At 37.2% G+C, this 22,840-nt stretch overlaps 1 protein-coding gene and 1 long non-coding RNA gene across 2 annotated transcripts in view; one reads left to right on the top strand and one right to left on the bottom strand.

Moving 5' to 3' along the window:
* Positions 1-147: 147 nt before the first annotated feature.
* LOC142984684 (dymeclin) overlaps positions 148-22,840 on the top strand; it is a 30,101-nt gene continuing 7,408 nt past the window's right edge. The window contains exons 1-11 of the mRNA XM_076132443.1: positions 148-272; positions 1,923-2,068; positions 3,132-3,278; positions 17,835-18,000; positions 18,484-18,620; positions 18,892-19,011; positions 19,629-19,771; positions 20,122-20,334; positions 20,791-20,867; positions 21,623-21,745; positions 22,105-22,230. Of these exons, the coding sequence (XP_075988558.1) occupies positions 1,929-2,068; positions 3,132-3,278; positions 17,835-18,000; positions 18,484-18,620; positions 18,892-19,011; positions 19,629-19,771; positions 20,122-20,334; positions 20,791-20,867; positions 21,623-21,745; positions 22,105-22,230 (1,392 nt within the window). The 5' untranslated portion in view covers positions 148-272; positions 1,923-1,928. The remainder of the gene's footprint in view (positions 273-1,922; positions 2,069-3,131; positions 3,279-17,834; positions 18,001-18,483; positions 18,621-18,891; positions 19,012-19,628; positions 19,772-20,121; positions 20,335-20,790; positions 20,868-21,622; positions 21,746-22,104; positions 22,231-22,840) is intronic.
* On the bottom strand, positions 14,637-16,981 carry LOC142984685 (uncharacterized). Its single transcript, XR_012960161.1, has 2 exons — positions 16,876-16,981; positions 14,637-14,831 (listed from the first exon to the last, which is right to left on the bottom strand). It is a non-coding gene; the product is annotated as an uncharacterized LOC142984685 (long non-coding RNA).

Below are 22,840 nucleotides of genomic sequence, written 5' to 3'. Positions count from 1 at the left end.
TGAACATTATTACTAATTAAAACAAGATACGTAGGTTTTTTTAGGAAGCGTAGGTTTATTTTATCAGTGCTTACCTTGCGTTAATCTTACTTAGGTACTCTTAAAAGTATTGGATTACTGAACGCATACATTTTTTAAATTGTCATCGTCTAAACGTCAGATTTTTGACAAGTCGGCAATGATTTCGTGGCTAAAAACAAATTGCGGTTTAAATTAATGATTAAATCGCAGTTTTAATGTTATATTTATTATATCATCTCAATAAATAACAGGTAAGAATATTATCTTTGTTATTTTTAATCGTAACGAAGTATTTACGATGTAAAATTCTTATATTTGTGTGACAAAAAACGACATACTTGCCTTCGCATTTTTATAACGATTGTTGATGGATGTTTATCGTTTACCGTTAATTTGATTGTGTTTTAATTGATTTTAAAAGGCTATAGAATATTCAATTTCATTATTACGTCTGAATATTAGCTAGATTTTAGTCTTTTTCCGATTAAAATACTCGAATAATGTGATCTGTCAACGTCCAATAAAATATATTATTTCAATTGTTATTTATCGATGGATAAAGGGCAAATTAATTAGAGATAAATTGTATATTTGTGTGTCGAACGAAACAACTGAATAATCGACTGAAAACATAGTAATTGCATAACATATTGTTTGAAAAGATAAACATTATGTTGTTTTAGATTGAAGACAAAGGTTTTGATGCCTATAAGTCAGTAGAGAGATATTCATTTTACATAAAAGTGCTATTCTAGCACTGTAGTAATAATAATATGTACAAATTTTGTGCAGTATACTCAAAATTTAACAATCTTAAAGTCATTGAACCCACATATAATGTGTAATGTTCATTGTTATCGTAAACTTCACATTATATTTATTAAATACCAATAATACTAGCAGCACCACACCTAAAAAATCACCCTATGTTTTTTTATATCTCCTAATACAGTCTCTGATGGCTTGTTTTAAAAAAAATGTTGTTTCTTATGAACTTGAATCTTTAACCCTCTCCATGCTTAAAAAATATTATTTTTTTTTATTATAAAGTTATAAGTTATATGTCTTTAATATTAATTGGACACGCATAGCAGGAGATGGGGAGAACTGGAAGAAAATGGGGGAGGCCTTTACCCATCAGTGGGACAATACAGGCTAACAGAAATAAAAATAAATATAAAGTTTGTTCTACTACTGATTTCATAGTTTCAGGCTTAATTTGTTAGTCAAGCATAGTGTTACGTTTTCCAATCATTGTTGAAATATTCTCAATAGCAGAGTAGTGTTTCACAATTTCTCCATTGCAATAGTCTTTTGTTATGTATTTCAATAAAATACTTTCACTGGCCAGTGTAGCAAACATGTTATAAAGAAAATTTATTATTTTGAAATTTATTATTTAGTGAAAATTCTACTAAATACTAATAAGAAAATTTATAATAATGTTGTTGCCTAATTTCACTACTGAATAAGTTAAGTGCCTATAACTTTCCTGGTTAATAGCTTTATACAATCATGCTATGGCTTATAAGAGTGGACCTGTAATAATAGATGCAATGCTATATTTTTGGAAAAAGAGCATAATGTATGCCACAAAACTTTCAGTTAAAACTTAAAATAATGTTAAGTTTATTACAAATTATTGCTCACCAATCGGTAAACTATCTGTGGGTGAAGCAACCATTGGAGCGTTATTTCTAGGGATGGGTGACTGCTTAGTGGTTATCGAGCTGGGGCTTAGAGGGCACATAACAAGTCGGTTCTGGCTGTTGTCAACTAAGCTAACAGTAGTTTAGCCATGTCAAAGACATTTTGGGCTGTTTGAACAACTTTGACACTAGGTTTACCACTAGCTATATGATAAAATGAAAAACTAAATAGATTTTTCTTATAACTTTCAGGTCACAATGGGTGTAGCAGTGAGTAAATACTCGGAGTTGTCTTCCAATGAGCTGCTGGCGAGGTTTTGTTCAGCTGAAGTCATCTGTCCCAATGATCCCTTCTGGAACCAGCTTCTGGCATTCAATATTAACCCTCCACAAAGCTCGTAAGTATATAATATCTAGTCTTCATAACTTTTAGACTTTAGCTTTGCATGTATATTGTATTTTAACTTGGTTGCCAAATCAGTCTGCGACAACAGTATACGTACATCAAATATGTGTTCTATTGTCATGTATGATGAATGAGACAGCAGATCAGGTCCTGGGTTTCGATACCTGGGTCAGTCATAGTTCTGTTAGGTTTTGACAATCTTTTTGGTGTAGTTTTGTTTATGTACAAACCTCCAAGATGCTAAAATGATTATTATTTAAAAAGAAAGTGCCACATATATTTTGCTCCATGTCTTGTACTATCTCTGCCATATTGATCTATCAGTTTGCTGTTAACAGACAAACATATTGGTTTAAAAATTAGCCTAATAAATAGAGACAGCCACAGAATATTGGTATAAATAGATTTCTTCTTAGATTCTTTAAAGGATACTAAAAGCTGTGACTAACGCTTTCCACCTGATATAAGAATAAGTCAATACTATTTTATCTATTACTTAAAAATACATGTTAAAGATAATAATCTTGATTGATTGGTGTTAACTAATGTTGTATCTTTCTATGATTGTGAAAAGTGTTAACAAATCACAAATGTTGTTTTTATAATATTTGTTATTATAAATAAGTTCTTATATGTCCATAAGCTTCAAGGCCATAAGTTCGTAAATGCGCTATACCATATAGCATAGAAGAATTTTCATGGACAGTAGGACTGTACCCAAAGACAAATTCTTTTTTTTAACCATGTTTGTCCCAATACTGACTAAAGGTCTCTTAGCAAGGATAGGTAAGGCATTGAGTCCACCACGCTGGCCAAGTGCGGGTAGGGGACCATGCCCACATGAAAAGTGTTAAAAAAGTTAACAAAGTAATGAAAATGATAAATAACAAAAAACGCACTAATTATATAATTGTTCCGTGTGGGACTCGAATCTACGATCTTCCGACGCAGTGATGGCGTGGCGACCTTAACCACTGGGCCACGGAGGAGGTCATTGTCGTATCTCCTGAATAAACTTAGTTTGTATAATAACAATGAATTATTTTCCATTGCAGTGAAGAGCAGCTGATGTTCGACGCGAGCACAGAGTCCTTGCTGCAGAAGTTTTTACAGAACAACCCTCAGACCGGCAACCTTGGCTCCCTGGTGCAGGTCTTCATTACCAGAGCTACTGAGCTGTTAGCTGCTCCCAATAGTGACAAGTAAGTTTATATATATCATTATATTTAGAGGTCCTCCAGGCTAGGTATCAACGGCCGCGCGGATTAAGCCAGGTTAAGCGACGCTTGCCAAGGTTGGTCATTGGATGGGTGACCATATCTGTCTTACCGAAGAAGTATCGTGTTATAACCCAGGTAACTGTGTTGTGGAGGTCCAATATGCAGTCGTTCTATGTAAAATACTGGTATTCAGCTGCATCCGGTGAGAATGAAAGTCGACTAACAGCCTCGCGGATCGTACCCTCAGGTTAAGCGACGCTTGCCAAGGTTAGTCATTGGATGGGTGACCATATTAAATTGCCTTTGTAGTATTGAACCAAAAAAAACTAATAATAAAATGTTATAAATGTTTATTATCCGATGCGTGGTCTTCCTTGTCTGTGTTGTGGTCTATGTTGTGGTCTGTGTTGTGGTCTGTGCCGGCGTCTGTCTCGTGTCTTGCGCTCTGGCCACGAGTGGAGCTGTCTCAGTCGCTTGGAGGGTAGCGTGCCCGTCGGTAAAGATGTTTGGGTATTCCGAGCGCGGGATCTTACTGGAAAATAAGAGATAAATAATTATTAGTAATTATTTTCTGTTATAAGAAGATTCTGCTAAATTCCTGCTGTTTGTTATGAAAAGATTTAATTCAACCCACTAATTTCCCACTACTGGGCAATTGTCTCCTTCTGTAAGGGCTTAGTAGTATGGTACCTCCCACATAAGTGGTTGCAGGGTCGAACACGAGGCAAAACTCCAATGACTTTTCCAAGTTATGTGTGTATTAGAAATAAACTTAATATAACTTGTTCCAACGGTGAAGGAAAACATCGTGATACAACCTTGCATGCCTGAGAGTTATTAACAGTTGTGAAGGCATACAAAGTCCCCAAGCTGCAATTGGCCAGCGTGCTGGATTAAAGGCCTAACCCCTCCCTCGTTACGGGAGGAGACCCTTGCCCAGCAGTGGGACATTAATGGGTTAAATTTTAATTAAAATAAAAAGAATTATTTCATAATAAATAATAAAAAGATTTTTTTATTTATTATGGTCAAATTTCGATCATAGGGCGACCGCTATAAGATAATAACCAAAATACTTACATTTCTCTTCCATCCAATTGGAGTTCATAGCTCTCACTCCTGCCCGTTCATTCTGATGCCTTCGTCTAGCTAAGACAGCCACAAATAAAATTAACAATAGTAATAAAAACTTCATTTTTAACTAAAATGTTGAAATTAAGGTCAAATGACTTGAATAACTTGAACACTAGAATATAGCAATTAATATTATAAATGCGATTGTTTTTTTATTCGTTACTCCTTTTACTTAAAAACTGGTAAGTTTTAGCACATAGGATACTTTTTACTAAAAGAAAACTTTTCAAACGAGCAAAGTTGCGGTCAGACACTAATCCTACTAATATTATAAATGCTAAAGTTTGTGAACACTGATATATGTATGTTACTCTTTCACGACAAAACTACTGCATAGACTTTAATTAAATTTGATACACAAATAGTTTATAACCTATATTAACACATAGGATACTTTTTATTTGTCGAAATCCTTTCACGCGCAATATCGCGGCAGATACTAGTTAAACATAATTTCGGAAATCAACACATTTTAAGAAATGTCCGAGTAACATCTTATACAACTTTGACACTAGGTTGAAAGAAAATTGCTTTTGAAATTTTGTTTGCACTTTAACAAACATACAAATAATTGTACAAGTGTTTGTTGCTCGAGTCGTTATTTAATTGTGACGATGTTTTAAGGAAACATAATAAAATGTAATACACTGTTTTTCAATTCATAATGCGTCAATACTCATGATTCATATTTATCAGTCTAGCCTTTCTTCCAATTATGTTGGAGTCGGCTTCCAGTCTCACCGGATGCAGCTGAATACCAGTATTTTACATGGAGCGACTGCCTATCTGACCTCCACAACACAGTTACCTGGGACGTAACACGATATCCTTCGGTAAGACTGGTTGTCAGACGTTCAAGCTTTTGACTACTGGTAACGACTGTCAAAGATTTTTGAAAATGACTACCCACTATTGAACGTGCCTTCTGAACACTGAGGATCTCGACATGCATATTGTGGTCACCGATCCACAGGTTGCCATGAGGCCACGACGTTTTTCTTCACCGTTAGAGCAAGTGATCATCATTTCTAATATACACATAATTTCGAAAGTCATTAGTGGTTGGTTTCAATTAAAATGGTCGCTGCAGCTGAAGAGATTATTTATTATTTGTAATAAACCACATTCATAATAGGCATATTTCAACACAATTACTTGGGTTTTCTTTAGTATAAACAAAATATACACAATGAATGTAAAACACTTTATTTGTAATTACCTACTTACAAACTTTTATGTATAATTACCGCATTATGGTTAGAGCCTATTTGCGCTACTTATGTTATTATGATGCAATTAATAATTAGTAATTTAGTCCTAAGGCCATTTTAAAATGTCCTGTCAAAGATTGAGTATTATATAAATACATACATAAAATTACGCCTTATTCCCATAGAGGTAGGCAGAGACCAGAGACAAATAACAAATTGACTTTGCTTCATTCGAATCCATACATCTGGTCATACATACTTGTATAGATACATTAACAAGCAGGCTCAGAACAGATACTTGTGGTCATCACACAAATATTAGTCCCGGGTGTGATTGGAACACGCGGCGCTACGGTTATTGCAGCGAGGTGACCACGTTAATCACTGCGCCAAACGTGCAGTTCAAGTATAATATTACAACTATATTTTATAAGATAATATGGTTCTTATATCTCTAGACTCTATACTCAAGGCCTAACCCCTCCCTTATTACGGGAGGAGACCCTTGCATAGCAGTGGGACAGAAATTGGTATCTTTTTTATATCTATAAACAAAGTCCTGCACAGTTGGCTGGTTTCAATGAAACTGGCCGCCGTAGCCGAATACCGGCCAGGAGGCCATCATGTGGTTATCCTAGTTGCCTGAGGTCCGTTCTCTTGGAGTATAAGTGGATCAGTCTGGAAGCAGGCAAGGCGCCATGACCAGATCCTCTTGCGTTACCACGCCGTCCTAAAATATACAAAACAATAACATTAATTGTCCATAGCCAGTTGCACTCACCGGTCGGTAAACGATCCGTGTCTTAAGCAAATGTTGGCGCGATCATTCGATAGATGGGTGACCGCGCAGTGGTATTTGAACTGGGCGTCTCCGTGTTTCGGAGGGCACGTAAAAAGTCGGACACGGTTGTTGACAATTAAGATAACAGTGGTTAAGCCACGTCAAAGGCCTCTCGGGCGGCTTGAACTACTATACCATACGATAAGAAGAAGAACAAGTCATTTCTGAATAAGTACCGGTTAGTTTATCAAAAGGAATATTAATAAACATAAATTCGAACACCTCTTAGGTCTGGGCATACATATACAAGTAATTTTACATGAAATATGGTCTATTAAAAATAGCAAGCCGTGGGTTTCTTGCCGTTTCTTCTCACGAGCAACAGCTTTACCGAAAAGCTAGTAGATTATATATTTGTTAAAAGTTTATGCTTTCTAAAACACTTACTTGTGGTCAAATTATTTTACGATTTTTTACTTATAAGTTATCGAATTAAAAATACGAACCTTGTCGAGCACTTTTCACTGCAACTATTATACTTAAACTAAGTATAAAATATAATAAACATAAAATCTTCATTTCAAACACGTTGTAACTGCCAGGTATATGTTTATAAAATGCAGAATAAATGCGACCCGGTCTCATACAAGAATTAATCCGTGATATAAATATTATAATCAAATTGTTTGTTTGTTACAACGTCAAAACGGCTAAACAGATTAGGATTCAATTTGATAGAGTATTTTTTTATACCCATTACTGTCTCACTGCTGGGCAAAGGTCTCCTCCCGAACTAGGGAGAGGTTAGACGTTGAGTTCACCACGCTGGCCAAGTGCGGGTTGGGGACTTTGCATGCCCTCAATTTATGTGTATTCTTTCCTTGATTTCAGTAAGGCATTATGTCTTCTTGCTTTTGAAAGCTAATCTTGCTATTATATCAGGCCGATACCATTGCGTCGGGTGGTCGTGGGTTCGATTCCCACACGGAACAATTATTATCCACAAATAATTGTTTCGGGTCTGGTTGTGCTTTGTGTCCGTTGTTTGTATGTTTGCAAAAGTCCCCGCGACACGAGAGCAATTCTTTGTGCGGGAGTTATCTTTTAAAAAACAAAAACACATTATTATTATTAGGTTCTGCATTTATCATTAATCTAGCCGGGCGGCAAAACCGAATATGTGTAGATGAACCCGATTGGCACAAGCCGAACAAGTGAGTCGAGTCGGTTTTGTTATTCGATAAATATTAGTAGCAAGTTAATTTTGAAGCCTGAATAACTTATACAATAACCCTCTTATGCATAAAAATATATGAAGTTATGAAAGGCTTATGAAGAGTTTTGTTACTTTCACTCTTTGGCGAAATGAAAAAGAGAAGACGGTAGTAGATTTTTAACTAAAATAGGTTTATAGTGTGTTTATGAATAAGAAGGTAAGTTTAATAACCGTTGGGAAAAGATATTTACGAGAAAGATAAGCAGGAAAATACAGTGTAAAAGTCTAGTTTTAAAACATGTTCTCAAAAGTGGGTTTTTCCTTAATGGTTACAAATATTTTAAACCAGTTAGTATATTTTGTTCTAATGATGTTTTATTGCATACCATGCTTATGTGCGCATAATTACGGCTATTTTTTTATTAAGTAGGTAGTAAATGGCGAAACGTGGATGTCATTCACCTCTGCCTAAACCTTCAGATATTACAGGCGTAGTTTTTATTCACGTGCTTCTCAAGTCCCATTTCCCGGGAATTCCCCAGAACTCGGGAATGCGATAAAATCGAATAATAATAAGTCACAAATCAAATAGAATCACATTTTCGTGATCAACAATTTATTTTGGTCATCGTAATAAATGTAACCCATTAATGTCCGATTGCTGGGCAAGGGTGTCCTATCGTAATGAGGGAGGGATTAGGCTTTGAGTCCACCATGCTGGCCAAGTGCGGGTTGGTCATCAGCTAACAAAAATAACTTTTATAAATGCCGGGTAAATTTGAATGACCGAATTATCTAGTGATACAAAATTTGTGAAGTACTAACTAAGATTTATGGGACGATCGGTCATTCAACTTCACCCGATATAATACTGAAAATGTTTCTTCAAAATACAGATTATCTTCGAAATCGTCGAAATTTTTTGTAATGAGTTAGGCATATCTAAAAAAATGGTTTAACACATTTCTTGGGAGCATGCAAACCCGCACTTGGACTGCGTGGTGGAATCAAAGCTTAACTCTCGTTCAAGAGACCCAGCAGTGGGTCAGTAATGGGTATAAAAAAGCCAGTTGCGCTCACCGGTCAGTAAACGATCTGTGGGTTAAGCAACCATTGGCGCGGTCATTCCATAGATGGGTGACCGCATAGTGGTATTTGAACTGGGCGTCTCCGTGCTTCGGAGGGCACGTTAAAAGTCGGTCCCGGTTGTTGTCTACTAAGATAACAGTCGTTAAGCCACGTCAAAGGTCTCTCGGGCGGCTTGAACAACTTTGACAATAGGTTGACCACTAACCATACGACAAACAAACAACAAAACTCCTAAACGTAGTTGTGAAACAAAAAGCATGAAATCTATCATTTTAACGCTATCACACTACTGCTAGGCAAGGGTCTCCTCCCGTAATGACGGAAGACTTAGTCCTTGAGTCCACCACGCTGGCCATTGCATCTCTTCAAGAGCTCTCAATGTAGTTATTTAAAAAAAAAACATAAATTTCGATTAATTTAACACTTTATCATCCCACTAGCGGGAAAGGGCCTTCTCCGGGATAAGGGCGGGGTTGAATGAGGGTAAAATGCCATATAGACAAGCTATGTTTGTGTAAAATTGTAATGCCTCTTCACTCATATACAGTTTCAACATTGATTGTAAGTGACAACACACTGTATAACTAATCACAGCTTACAACACGTTTATTAGTAAAATAGAAATGGTATAATGGGATTTAAAGCTAAGCGTTTCCGTGCTTTTAAAGTTTAATAAATTTAGAATAAAAACGCGGGGAAAATTAAATAATTATACGAGAAAGGTAGCAGGATAGCTCAGTATAAAAACTTGTTTAAAAATATGTCTATAAAAGTGGTTTTTCCTTAATATATACCTACAAATATAATATATTATAAGTATTACAAACCGGTTGGTATGTAGTGATGATGTTTTATTGCATACCATAGGTACTTATGTATGTAAAATCAAGGCTTTTTTAGTTAAGGGGTAGGCAGAGAACAAAGACAACTTGCTACGATATAACACTACTTGTTTTTAATCCGCATTTAATCGTGCATGCAATTAAAAGGTAACTTTTCAATGGCCTAAATCTAATCTAATATATAAAATTCTCGCGTCACAGTTTTCGTTGCCATACTCCTCCGAAACGGCTTGATCGATTCTCATGAAATTTTGTGAGCATATTGAGTAGGTCTGAAAATCGGCAAACATCTATTTTTCATACCCTTGAGTGACACTTTTTTTAAATTTATATGGCAAAGCAACGATTGCCGGGTCAGCTAGTATAAATATAATAATTTAACCCATATTATCCCACAGCTGGGCAATGGCCTGGGTCTTCTGTAATGAGAATTCAAACAAGATGTTAATATTGTGTACAGGTAAATGCTGAATTATTCTCTACATAGAAATGTATGTGTCTGTCTGTCATTTTGCAAAAGTGCAATATTTCAATAAATTTAACCCATTACTGTCCCACTGCTGGGCAATGGTCTCCTGTAATAAGAGAGGGGTTAGACCTTGAGTCCAACCTCCCTGGACAAATGCGGGTCTACAAGTTTCAATACAAAAACTAAAATACTCGATTCATTTGTAAGAACACGCACTTATTTCGTTATTACACATGATACTCGTGTATTACGCACTTTTCCTTTTGTTAATTGTTATTGTATTAAAACATTACGCATAATATGTCATCGTAATACGTCAGCATAGATTTAATTACGTCATATTATTGGCTATTAGGTGTCTAGTTAAGTAAACAATTTATTTAAAAGACCAACTCCAAAAGATAGTATAACTTTGGTAACACCACCGCATAATTCTAAAGACTAATGTATACAAAATGTTTCGGAAGGCACGTTAAATGGTGGGTCTCGGCTGTCATTTTCAAGAATCTTTGACAATCGTTAACAGTAGTCTGAAAAGCTTGAAAGTCTGACATCCAGTCTTACCGTTGGGGAGGTCCGATAGGCAGTCGCTCCATGTAAAACACTGGTATTAAGCTGCATCCGGTAAGACTGGAAGCCGACTCCAACATAGTTTGGAATAAAGGCTTAGCTGATATGTATATATTGCTTACTAAGTTATGTATGCAAAAGAATCTTATATTAGGGTAGTGACATACTTAGTAACCTTTTTCAGGCCTTGCAATTTTTACAAGGCAGGGTAACTTTGGTAACACCACCGAATAATTGTAAAGACAAGATAATGTATACAAAATGACACATTTCTATGAATATCTCAAAAACTGCTTGTCTATTCTGTATCAAATTTAAATAGGACCACATGTAATGCCTTACAATAATCACTTTACAAATAAAACTAGTAATACCGTACACCTATTAAAAGCTATAAGGCAGTGTGTAAGGAAACATATTACACAACACACATTATTACAAAAAAATCTGGCTTAGTTGGAAAGCATTGAAGATACGGGTTTCTACTATAGGGCTTGTACACAAAACTGCGGTAGTCGCATCGCAGTATCGCCTACACAAAACTGCATGCCGATGCGAATTCGCAAGCTCTAGCGATGCATTGTGCGAGCTCGTAGATTTTTACGAAGCGATGTCGCATCGCAGTTTCGTGTACAAGCCCATACTGTGACGACATGCGACTTTTCAACTGAAAGTATAAAAATATTTGTTTTATATTTTTTTACAATCTACTAGACGGTCATCTATTATGTTATTAGCATCCTGTGTTTTATGCGCACTTTAAGACTATAAAACTGTTGACTAGTTATAATAAAACTGGCCGCCATGATGAAATATAACGCGGAAGAACAGTAGGTATCCTTATATAAATTTTCGTTTAGGAAACTCCAATCTATTAAGGAAACCCTGTTCTTATATAATTGGTATTTCCAACAGCAAGGCTATATTACGTAAATAAATAAAAGTCGCTTTTAAAATATATAATTTATTAATAACAAAACTGTTTGTAGCTTACAATATTTGTACCTACTTAATGTCGTGGGTTCGATTCCTGTGAGTGTAGTGATATCCCCATAACTTTTTTCACACAGTGATTTGAAATGAGCTCTGATAGTAACTATTATAGTATATTATAAGACCTTTCTTATGACATATGCCACGTCGTTATTGGTTCTTGGACTAGATACCATATACATTTTGGCCTGTCTTCCTTTGACTGACATTTTCTCTTTACCCCTATACTTTGGCTTTTACCTTTGATAAAGAAACCGGCCTTAATTAATTAGGTTTTTTCTATAATCATTAGTGTCCCCTCGGGCTTGGTTCATTTGTGGAGGGCCTGTTGTAGAGTTGGTAAATAATCGACGAAGAATAATGAGCATTGCCGAAGTTTTTCCACCAATCATTTGGTAGACCTGAAAATATAAATATATATTAATATAATAATATTAGATATATACATTAATACATTTATTGAGGGCATGCAAAGTCCCCAACCCGCAGTTATCCAGCGTGGTGGACTCAAGGCCAAACCCGGGAGGAGACCCTTGCCCAGCAGTGGAACATTAATGGGTTACATTTATTTTATTTATTTATTTGATATCTAGTCAAGTACCCAGTTATACCCGGACGAAGTCGAGTCTATCCGTTAAAAAACGGCGCAGTGGTTCAGGTCACCATGCTGCTACCATTGCGTCGGGAGGTCGTGGGTACGACTCCCACACGAAACAATTATTTGTGCGATCCACAAATAATTGTTTCGGGTCTGGTTGTACTTCGTGTCCGTTGTTTGTAAAAGAAAAAGTCCCCGCGACACAAGAGCAATTCTTAGTGCGGGAGTTGTCTTCAATAAAGAATATAATCGCTGATTGTTGGCAGCTCCTCGCATGATCAATTATTGTATAACTTTTGGCGATTGAAAAGAGTGGCCGTGAGTTTGTTGCTAGCTCTTCTCCTAAGGCTCTACCCCCTTTCCGAGCTAGTGGTAGATTCAGTAATTGTAACGACTATATATTTGACCTAAATGAATAAATTATTTGATTTTGATTTTGAATAAAATAAATAAATATTACTTACTCCGTCGTGTATCACAACTAACACCACAAATAATAAGAAAAGTGAAAAATATCAACATTAAAATGTTTTTCATTGTACAGTGTGTGACCGCGAGAGATTTACAATATTAAACAATAGTCACGCTTGGCAACTTATAGTCGAATCGGGAGGAAAACACTAGGTTTGTCTATATATATACTCGTACCGTCTTATATTAAGCGTCGTGTTTAGTTAGTGTTGTCTCTTTCACTCATATAGAGTTTCAAAACTGATTGAAAGTGACAAAAGACTAACTAATCAGAGCTTGCAACACGTTTATTAGTAAGATAGTTAAGGTATTTCCTATTGTGTGTCATAGCTAGATTTAACAGTTAAAGCATTCGTTTCCTACGTAAGTACCGGTCGGTAAACGATCTGTGGGTTAAGCAAACCTTGGCGAGGTCATTCCATAGATGGGTGGCCGCATAGTGATATTTGTGCGTCTCCGTGCTTCGGAGAGCACGTAAAAAGTCGGTCCCGGTTGTTGTCAATTAAGATAACAGTCGTAAAGCCACGTCAAAGGCCTTTGGGCTTGAACAACTTTGACACTAGGTTGATCACTAACCATACGATAAGAAAAAGTAGATTAAAGTTAAAAAGAATAAGTTTCTCGAAGTTCTCCAATCAAACAATGTACCTCTTTTATGCAATTAAAATATTTCGGATTTCGCGCGTAGCTTTGCCCGCGTGGAATTTCCCTCCCTTCGATAAGGAATTTCCAGAAATCCTCTCTTAATGCTCCTCTATACTTCCCAAGGAATCTTACTAGCAAATTTCAACTTTCTACGCTCATGACATATTAGGTTGGGGAAGTCTTTTCGCATTATAGTATGTATGAACATGTAATAAAATCTGTTTGGCTTCAAGAATCACAAATGAGTACACGGTTCATTAGGTTTCTTTCAGTGAGCTCGTGAGGTACCCAAATATCGAGTTTTTTTGTGTAGAGAAAAGATTTTATTACAAGTTCATTCATACTATAACGCGAAAAGATTTTTTCCCCGACCTAATAGTTTTTTACCAAATATTTACCATGAATACAAGAGTTTAAACAAATTGTTGACGATCGTACATACGCAGTTATTGATAGTAATTCATACAAAAAATAGGTATGTTTACTTAAAACGTCTCAGTAGTCCTGTGGTTAGGAAATTACAATTACTTAACATAAATAAATTATACTATAAATATTAGTTACAAGAGGCTGCCCGCGACTTCGTCCGCGTGGAAACCCTTCCCGTGTAAATCTCGATCCCTCGGGAACTCCGGGATGAAAAGTTAAAAGTAGTCTGTGTTATTCTACTACTGGGCAAAGATGTCTTGCTGGAATAAAGGGTAGGGCTAGGTCTTGCGTTATCCACCACGCTGCCTAAAGACAGGTTGGCGACTCTCCTTATATTATATCAGCTTAGCCTTTCTTCCAAGCTATGTTGGAGTCGGCTTCCAGTCTCACCGGATGCAGCTGAATACCAGTGTTTTACATGGAGCGATTGCCTATCTGACCTCCACAACACAGTTACCTGGGCTATAACACGATACCCTTCGGTAAGACTGGCTGTCAGACTCTCAAGCTTCTGACTACCTGTTAACGACTGTCAAAGATCTTCGAAATGACAGCCGGGACCCACATTTTAACGTGCCTTACGAAACACGGAGGAACTCGATATGTATAAGCTGGCCACCCATCAATAGATCGACCTCGGCAAGCTTAACCTAACCTCAGAGATCGATCCGGGCGGCAGTTTAACTAAGCCACGAGCTCGTCTCCTTAAGAACTGATTTAATTGACAACAATTACGACTGACCTTAGTAGCTCCTGGCTAAGCAACAAAAGCCACGCGAATCGATCTCTCAAGTTAAGCTACGCTTGCCGAGGTTGATCAGTAGATAGGTTGATAATAATTTGGATTCCGTTTTTACTCTTTGAGTACGGAACTTTAAAAAAAACACCGTCAAATACCAAAAATATTTATTTAATCGTTATTGAATTAATCTTACTAATATTTGTTACGTACATATATGGGAAGATACAATTCTCTATATTATGGTTTCTATTTATTTTATTGACTATTGCTTAGATATATTGTATAGGTTTTTAATAACAGAGGCTGGTAGCTCGCTGGTAGACCTCCCACCTGAGGGTAGCCTGACTGAAACAAAGAATACATACATACATACATACATTACATATTATTATATAAGGCGTAGGCAGAAATGTTCGAAGTACACCCCACGTTTGACCATTAATAATGTTAGTCCCGTGTAATAGGGGCGAGCCTTTTGCCATTTATCGGGCACATTACTAACCCCCTACTATTTAGAAATATGGTTTGGTCCATTTTCATAACTGTTTTTCATAACTAGCCATGAACAAGGAAATTTCCTTCACTGTTTCAAAACTAGTTATGAAAATGTACCTTTTTTCCTTTTAAATAACCGTTTTTATAACTAGCTATGAAAAAGGCAATTTTCCTTCACTGTTTCATAACCAGTTATGAAAATGGACTCTTTATCTGTATTATCCCTATATGCCTGTTTTGATAACTACCTACGAAAATGGTTGATTTTCTTCTCGTAGAAATGAGTGAAAATGTGTTTTGTTGTAAAATAAAACGTAAAGTAACTTTATTTAGAACATTTAATTAAAATAAAAAGGACTTATTATTTCTAAACAATGGCCAACTGAAACTTTGTTTGTTTGTTAGATCATCGATCGCGGAAGCGATTTCGTGGTCAATTTCTTTATAGATGTTGCTTTTTTTAGTTTGTTGTTTGTGGCAGGTTATTTTAGTTTCTTTAATTATGACTACCTCCGTGGCGCAGTGGTTTAGGTCGCCACGCCGATACCACTGCAACGGGAGGTCGTGGGTTCGATTCCCACACGGGACAATTATTTGTGCGATCCACAAATAATTGTTTCGGGTCTGGTTGTGCTTTGTGTCCGTTGTTTGTATGTTTGTAAAAAGTCCCCGCGACACAAGAGCAATTCTTAGTGCGGGAGTTGTCTTTTTAAATAATAAATAATAAATGACCAGCACTTTCGCTAGTGATGGATTTTTGCAAGCCACAAATTTATGATTCCAAGTACCTGAACAAAACATGGTTTAATGACTACGATTTCATTAAGAGGTGGTGCTGCCATGGGGAAGAAATTAGAACAACTAATCATGTTGAAGGATGGCATTCTCGACTCAATAAATTTGTGGCTTGCAAAAATCCATCACTAGCGAAAGTGCTGGTCATTTTAATTAAAGAAACTAAAATAACCTGCCACAAACAACAAACTAAAAAAAGCAACATCTATAAAGAAATTGACCACGAAATCGCTTCCGCGATCGATGATCTAACAAACAAAGAAATTTCAGTTGGCCATTGTTTAGAAATAATAAGTCCTTTTTATTTTAATTAAATGTTCTAAATAAAGTTACTTTACGTTTTATTTTACAACAAAACACATTTTCACTCATTTCTACGAGAAGAAAATCAACCATTTTCGTAGGTAGTTATCAAAACAGGCATATAGGGATAATACAGATAAAGAGTCCATTTTCATAACTGGTTATGAAACAGTGAAGGAAAATTGCCTTTTTCATAGCTAGTTATGAAAACGGTTATTTAAAAGGAAAAAAGGTACATTTTCATAACTAGTTTTGAAACAGTGAAGGAAATTTCCTTGTTCATGGCTAGTTATGAAAATGGACCAAACCAGAAATATTACTACCTAAGTACCTACTTAGTATAAAACAAAATCGCTTTCCACTGTCTGTCCCTATGTATACTAACCCTCTTATTCATAAACACACTATAAACCTATTTTAGTTAAAAAACTACTACAATATGTTTACTCTTCTTCATTTCGCTAAGGAGTGAAAGAAACAAAACTCTTTATGAGCCTTTCATAACCTCATATATTTTTATGAATAAGAGGGTTAGATTTGTAACACTTCACAACGGATTTTGATATTTTTTAATACATAGAGTGAATTTATGTGTAAAAATGGTAAAATATTTATTTATTAATTTGTCGGATTATAGCAGTAGTTACCCCCAGTTTCTGAGGCACATTTAGCGGTAGTTTATCTATTCAAACTGTCATGTTTATATCAGCTTTGAAACGCTATTTAATAGATAAACTACCGCTAAACGTGCCTCAGAAACCGGGGCTTAGTCTTTTTAATAAATAAACACACTTACTCTTAGGTTTATCACAATGAACACTCATAAGAAATATAACAAATGAACACAATAGCCATAATATTTTCATTGTGACGTGCGCACGTGCAGTTATTCGCAACGGTAGTGAATCAGCAAAGAAGTTGATCTTGTATTTATGAGAATATTTATCCTGTTAGTAGAAGCAGGTTTTTTTGCAAGGTGACACATATGTACATACATAGTGCCTATTATACCGAATGATGTATGCAACGGTGTATTTCTTTTTTAAGTCATCTCCCGCTTTTCAAATGGTCTTGTGTCGCGGGGACTTTTACAAACATACAAACAACGGATACAAAGCACGACTAGACCCGAAACAATTATTTATGGATCGCACAAATTACTGGTCCGTGTGTGGAATCGAACCCACGACCCTCTGACGCAATGACAGTGGCGTGGTGACCACTTTAACCACTGTGTTACGAAGGTCGTCAAATTATAAATACTAGCCCGCCCCCGCTTTGTCCGATTTAAACATTTGTGTTAGAAAAAAAACAGTTACAACTTTTACACATAAAATTTTCTTTCGAAACACCCGCACCAAAATCTGTCGCGCATTTTTAAATATCTGAGCACACATACATACAGACATGGGGACAGACGCGGGGAGAGACTGCTTTATACTATGTAGTTCGTTCGTCGTATGGTTAGTGGTCAACCTAGTGTCAAAGTTGTTCAAGCCGCCCGAGAGGCCTTTAACATGACTTAACGACTGTTATCTTAGTAGACAACAGCCGAGACCGACTTTTTACGTGCCCTCCGAAGCACGGAGACGCCCAGCTCTAATACCACTATGCGGTCACCCATCTATGGAATGAACGCGCCAGGGGTTGCTTAATTCACAGATCGTTTACCGACCGGTGAGCGCAACGGGCTATGACTATGTATTGAAGTAGGTACATAATTATTTGTAAACAATATTGTCTATTTGTCCCCAGTGTAATGCTAGCATGGCAGACGTTCAACGCGTTGTTCGTCATACGAGCGGTGAGCAAGTACCTCGTGGAGATGGTGCCGGAGTACGAGCTGTGCCGCCACTTGGACGTGCAGGCCGAGAGGAGGGTGGGCAACGGACCTGTGGACCGAGAGGGAGGGGATACCAGCGTGAGTACGATAGCGTATATTTTATATTATAGCAGGTTCGAACCCGAGGCAACACATCAATGACGTTTCCAAGTTATGTGTGTATTAGAAATAATTATCACTTGGTCTAACGGTGAAGGAAAACATCGTGAGGAAACCTTGCATGCCTAAAATTTGTTTAATACATTATTGAGGGCATGCAAAGTTCCCCAACCCGCAATTCCCCTCCTTCGCTTGTGAGGAGATCCTTGCCCAGCAGTGGAACAGTTATAAGTTAAGAAAAGTGCTAAAGCTATGTTCAATTCTTTATCAATATTTAAATTCAATTGCTATAGTCTGGAACATTATAGTAGGCACTCATTTGATTCCGACAAAAATGCAAGATTGTGACGTCACTATGTCGTATTCTTATATTATAATGTTTTTATCATTTCATAAAGAGTGGTTGATTTGACTGGTAGCAAAGCACCTTATTGATATCTAAAGCTTATATCTATTTTGCAGCCCCAACAAGAAGAGGCTTCGCCCCTGCCGTCGCCGGAGGGCGAAGCGCCAACGTCACCCAAACTGACTGGCAACGAGAGTCGAGTGGAAATGCTTATCGATGCTCTCATAGGACTTATCATAGATGTCCCTGTTACGTAAGTAAAGTACTATTTAGTTTATTTACTATAGATAAGGATGAATTTAAGAAATAAATATTAGGTCGGGGAAAAAGTCTTTTCGCATTATAGTATGTATGAGCTTGTAATAAAATCTCTTTGGCTTCAAGAATCACAAATGAGTACACGGTTCATTAGGTTTCTTTCAGTGAGCTTGTGAGGTACCCAAATATCGAGCTTTTTGTGTAGAGGAAAGATTTTATCTGCTTATTCTGATAATTAGTAATAATAAAATATGTTATTGTTTCAGTGACAACACATACTACCTACATTTGGAGTGTATAAACACGATATTGGTGCTTATGTCTGTATACATGTTCGCCGGAGTACACGGACAGACAAGACTGGTAGACACATCTTTAATATACAGGTAATTGTGAATTTTTAATGCATTTACTAGCTGAACTTCCGAGGCTAAGTCTCATTGAAAAATGTCAGTCGCGGTTGTTGTCTAGATAATATTCGTTAAGCTATGTCTAATGTCAAAGACGTTTCGGGCAGCTTGGACAACTTTGACACTAGGTTGACCGTCATTATATGACAAAAAAATAATGTTTGGATAGCTGTTTGTTATTCAATCACACCAAAACTTATGAAGGGAATAAAAAAAATGTAATTAGATAATCTGGATTACCACATAGTGTACTTATATTCCCGGCAAATGATTTCACGCGGAAAAAATCACGGACTGAGACAAGTTTTATTATAATTGTGTGGATTCGAATTTGGTGCAGTAAATCAAGAAGTCAAATTCCAGACTAAGCAGAGCTTGTTCTATGGTCACCAAATAACTGATAAACGTATTAATTTACTTCTAAATACATACTTATATGGATAAATTGACAATCAGAACAGATACTCGTGCTCATCACACAGATATAAGTCCCGAGTGGGGTTCAAAGACACGCGGCACTACGGTCATTGCGGCGAGGTGACCACGTTAACCACAGCGCCAAACGTGCAGTTAAATGTGTCTGTTGTCCCCAGGACGTTGTTCCTGGGTCGCTACGGCATGCACGCTCCACTACTGGTCAAGACGCTGCTGCACAACCTGAGCGCCATGCTGGCGGCGCCGCCCAGCATGTTCGGCGCGCACGCCGGCGGCGGCAGTCTGCTCATTAACTTTGCTTGTGAGTTTAATGTTTTATTTAACTCAATTCTCATCACTGCTGGGCAAGGGTCTCCTCCCTAATTGAAGAAGGGGTTAGGCCTTGAGGCCACCGCGTCGGCTGGAATGCTAGCTTAACTAAGCCCTTCTTGGAACTTTAAAAGCGTTTTATAAGGTTGTTTTTAAAAAAACAGTACTATACTTGGCCCACCAGGCATGATCACCTCGCCTGGTCGAAGGATCCTCCCTTTGTGTTGGAGGAACATGATCACCTCATACCTTCGCAAACTTTTCTAAATACTATTTCCCAATTTCAAAATGAACATTAACGTAGTTATGTTAATTTTTTCTCAAACTACCTTTCCCTTCCAGCCGGCTTATGGAACATGATAACATTCAACGCCAGCAGCCGGCCCACGATCTACTCGCACCCGCCGCTGGACCGCGGCGAGCTGCAGGAGCGCGTGAAGCGCGAGCACCCGCTCGCCAACCAGTCGTGTCTGTTGCTGCTCACGCTCGCCAACCACTGCATGAACGATGATAACCTGTATAGAAACGCGCTCCTGTGCTGTGAGGATACTGCAGGTAAGACAAATTCGGCCTTACTTTCGCTCTAAAATCGGCCACAGCGTCGGCCTAAATTCGGCTTTCGCTTCGGCCTAAATGCGGCCTCCATATTGGCCTAAATGGCTTAGGCCTTAGCTTTGGCCACCGCTGAGACCATAGTATTGTTCATCGTTTCAGCTCCGCGGTAATTACCTACAGGCCATGAATTGCATTGCATTGTACTTTGTCTTCAGGAAAATTCAAAAACCACTTTACTAGCCATATTTTTCGAAATTTTGTACCAAAATCTAGGAAGAAATTATCTAAGACACCGCCACGATGGCAAATATTAGCAACAGAAAGCATAACTGTTTACAACAACAACGATTTATTTTCAAACAATGATCGTTTCATCATCAACAATCCTATCAGATCTTTCATAGATCTATCAAAAGTACAAAGTATTTTAATTTATATTTATTTTTTGTATTACAGAAACATCAGCTCCAACACCGCAGCGGGAATCGAACGGCGCATCACAAGTCACACCGCCGAGAATTGACATCGCTGCTGTAAGTTATATCAATCAAATAGATATAACCTATTTCTGTGCCACTGATGGGCAAGTGTCTCCTCCCGTAATGAGGGAGGAATTAACCTTAGACTCTAAATTAGCCAAGTTTCGGGGACTTAGTATTCAAGAACTGTGTAGAATTCTCAGGTATGTTATTTATCACGATGTTTTCTTTCACTGCTAAAACAATTATGTGTGAATCAAGCAAAAGTAGTTTGTAAGGATCGTAGCTAATGGCGTTCTGAACTCTGCCTGCCACAAGGGGTCAAAGCATAACTATGTACATACATATATAACGAGAGTTATTTCGGAACCGAAACCAAAATTGTCGGGTGTCCAAAAATAATTTATCTGTAACTGCATCCAATATAAAAATATGTTTAGGATAGGTGGTTTCGTATAAGAGACATAAATAGCCCATATTTTTTTTAACTTTAAAGCAGTGGTTCCCAACCGGTGGTTCCCAAGCCAAAATGTGGCCCGCGAATGACTTTAAAATTGACTTTTTCAGGATGAGTAATACACTTTATCTTTAATATACTAACATAGTGGTCCCTGCTAACAAGAATAATATAAAAGTGGTCCCGGGCTAAGAAAAGATTGGGAGCCACTGCTTTAATTGTTACAAAATCCGTTTTCGAAACTATCGGATATTTTAATATCCGTAACCGTATCCGAAACCGATATAACATTATTAATGTATCCAAAACTTCATATTTATAATGAAATTAACACATTATCTTATATTTCCAGTTACACAAAGCCCTTTGCGCGACGGCTGGGTGTGAACATTCAACGCTACTCCTATATTTAATGCTACACTCGTGCAACGCGTACAAACGACATATAAGCAATGTGGCGCAGATTGATCAACTTGTAAGTATGTCTGCTAATATGCTCTCAATCGGTTTAGTTGTTTAGCAGTTATAGTGTGACAGATAGTCTGACAAAGTTACTATTGCGTTTATAATTTGAAATATACTTGTGAGTTATTTAGTTGAAACGGTGACAAAATTACTGTCGCTTTGTTATAAAATTTATTGAACAATCATTTAAAATAGTTTATGCTTTGAAAAAAATTTGAATGAAATTTTATCAGTTATTTTGGTACCATAGTACAAGATCTGCTTAGTTTGAAATCAAATCACCGTGTGTGAGTTGTCCAATGATGTTTATTGATTGATTTATTTTATTATTGAAGTGTGAAATGATAATATGAACGTGTTGTTCCACAGATAGTACCAATCCTGCAAGTGCTGTACAACGCGCCGGACAACAACTCGCACCACATCTACATGTCACTCATCGTGCTGCTCATACTGACCGAGGACGATGCTCTCATTAAAAACGTGCACTTGATTGTGAGTACTACTTATAATTAATCATTAATATCACCACCTCCGAGCTACTTATAGCCTGCGGTCACTATACTCGGGCCATTTCAAACGTGCGAACTAAGTCATGTTATTATACCGGACTCTCTCTCTCGCTACACATTGTCACATTGCTATGATTCTTCTAATTATGACGTAGCGAGCACGTTTGTAACGGTTTGAGAATAGTCACTGGACAAATCGTAGGTTAAGCAACCTTAGACGCGGATATTAATAGTAATGTCCGAGTCGATATTCGACTACGGCAACTGCTAGCTTCAAAACCATACAACTGTACAGGAGTATATTTATTGTGTCAACGTGTGCACAATACTTAAGGACACTATTCCATCACTGACACAAGCAATGAGAAATGAGGTGCAGCTCAACGACATGTGCTCCACAAGGCAAGGAGGTGTACAACCGCAGCTTCCTAACTCTGAGCAATCACAAAAAAAACATTTTTCATCTAGACTTTGTCTGCGAGAAGAGATTACCCAAGGTTTTATTTCCCGGGAAATCTCTTTACCCTGACGAAGTGTAGTACTGTAGTACACTCATATAATAATCTAGATTATATACTATCTGTGTACTTAGC

The sequence above is a fragment of the Anticarsia gemmatalis genome, chromosome 27 (assembly GCF_050436995.1).
Source record: "Anticarsia gemmatalis isolate Benzon Research Colony breed Stoneville strain chromosome 27, ilAntGemm2 primary, whole genome shotgun sequence".
NCBI lineage: Eukaryota > Metazoa > Arthropoda > Insecta > Lepidoptera > Erebidae > Anticarsia > Anticarsia gemmatalis.
The sequence above is the reverse complement of the archived record's forward strand: the minus strand, read 5'-3'. Positions and strand labels throughout refer to the sequence as shown.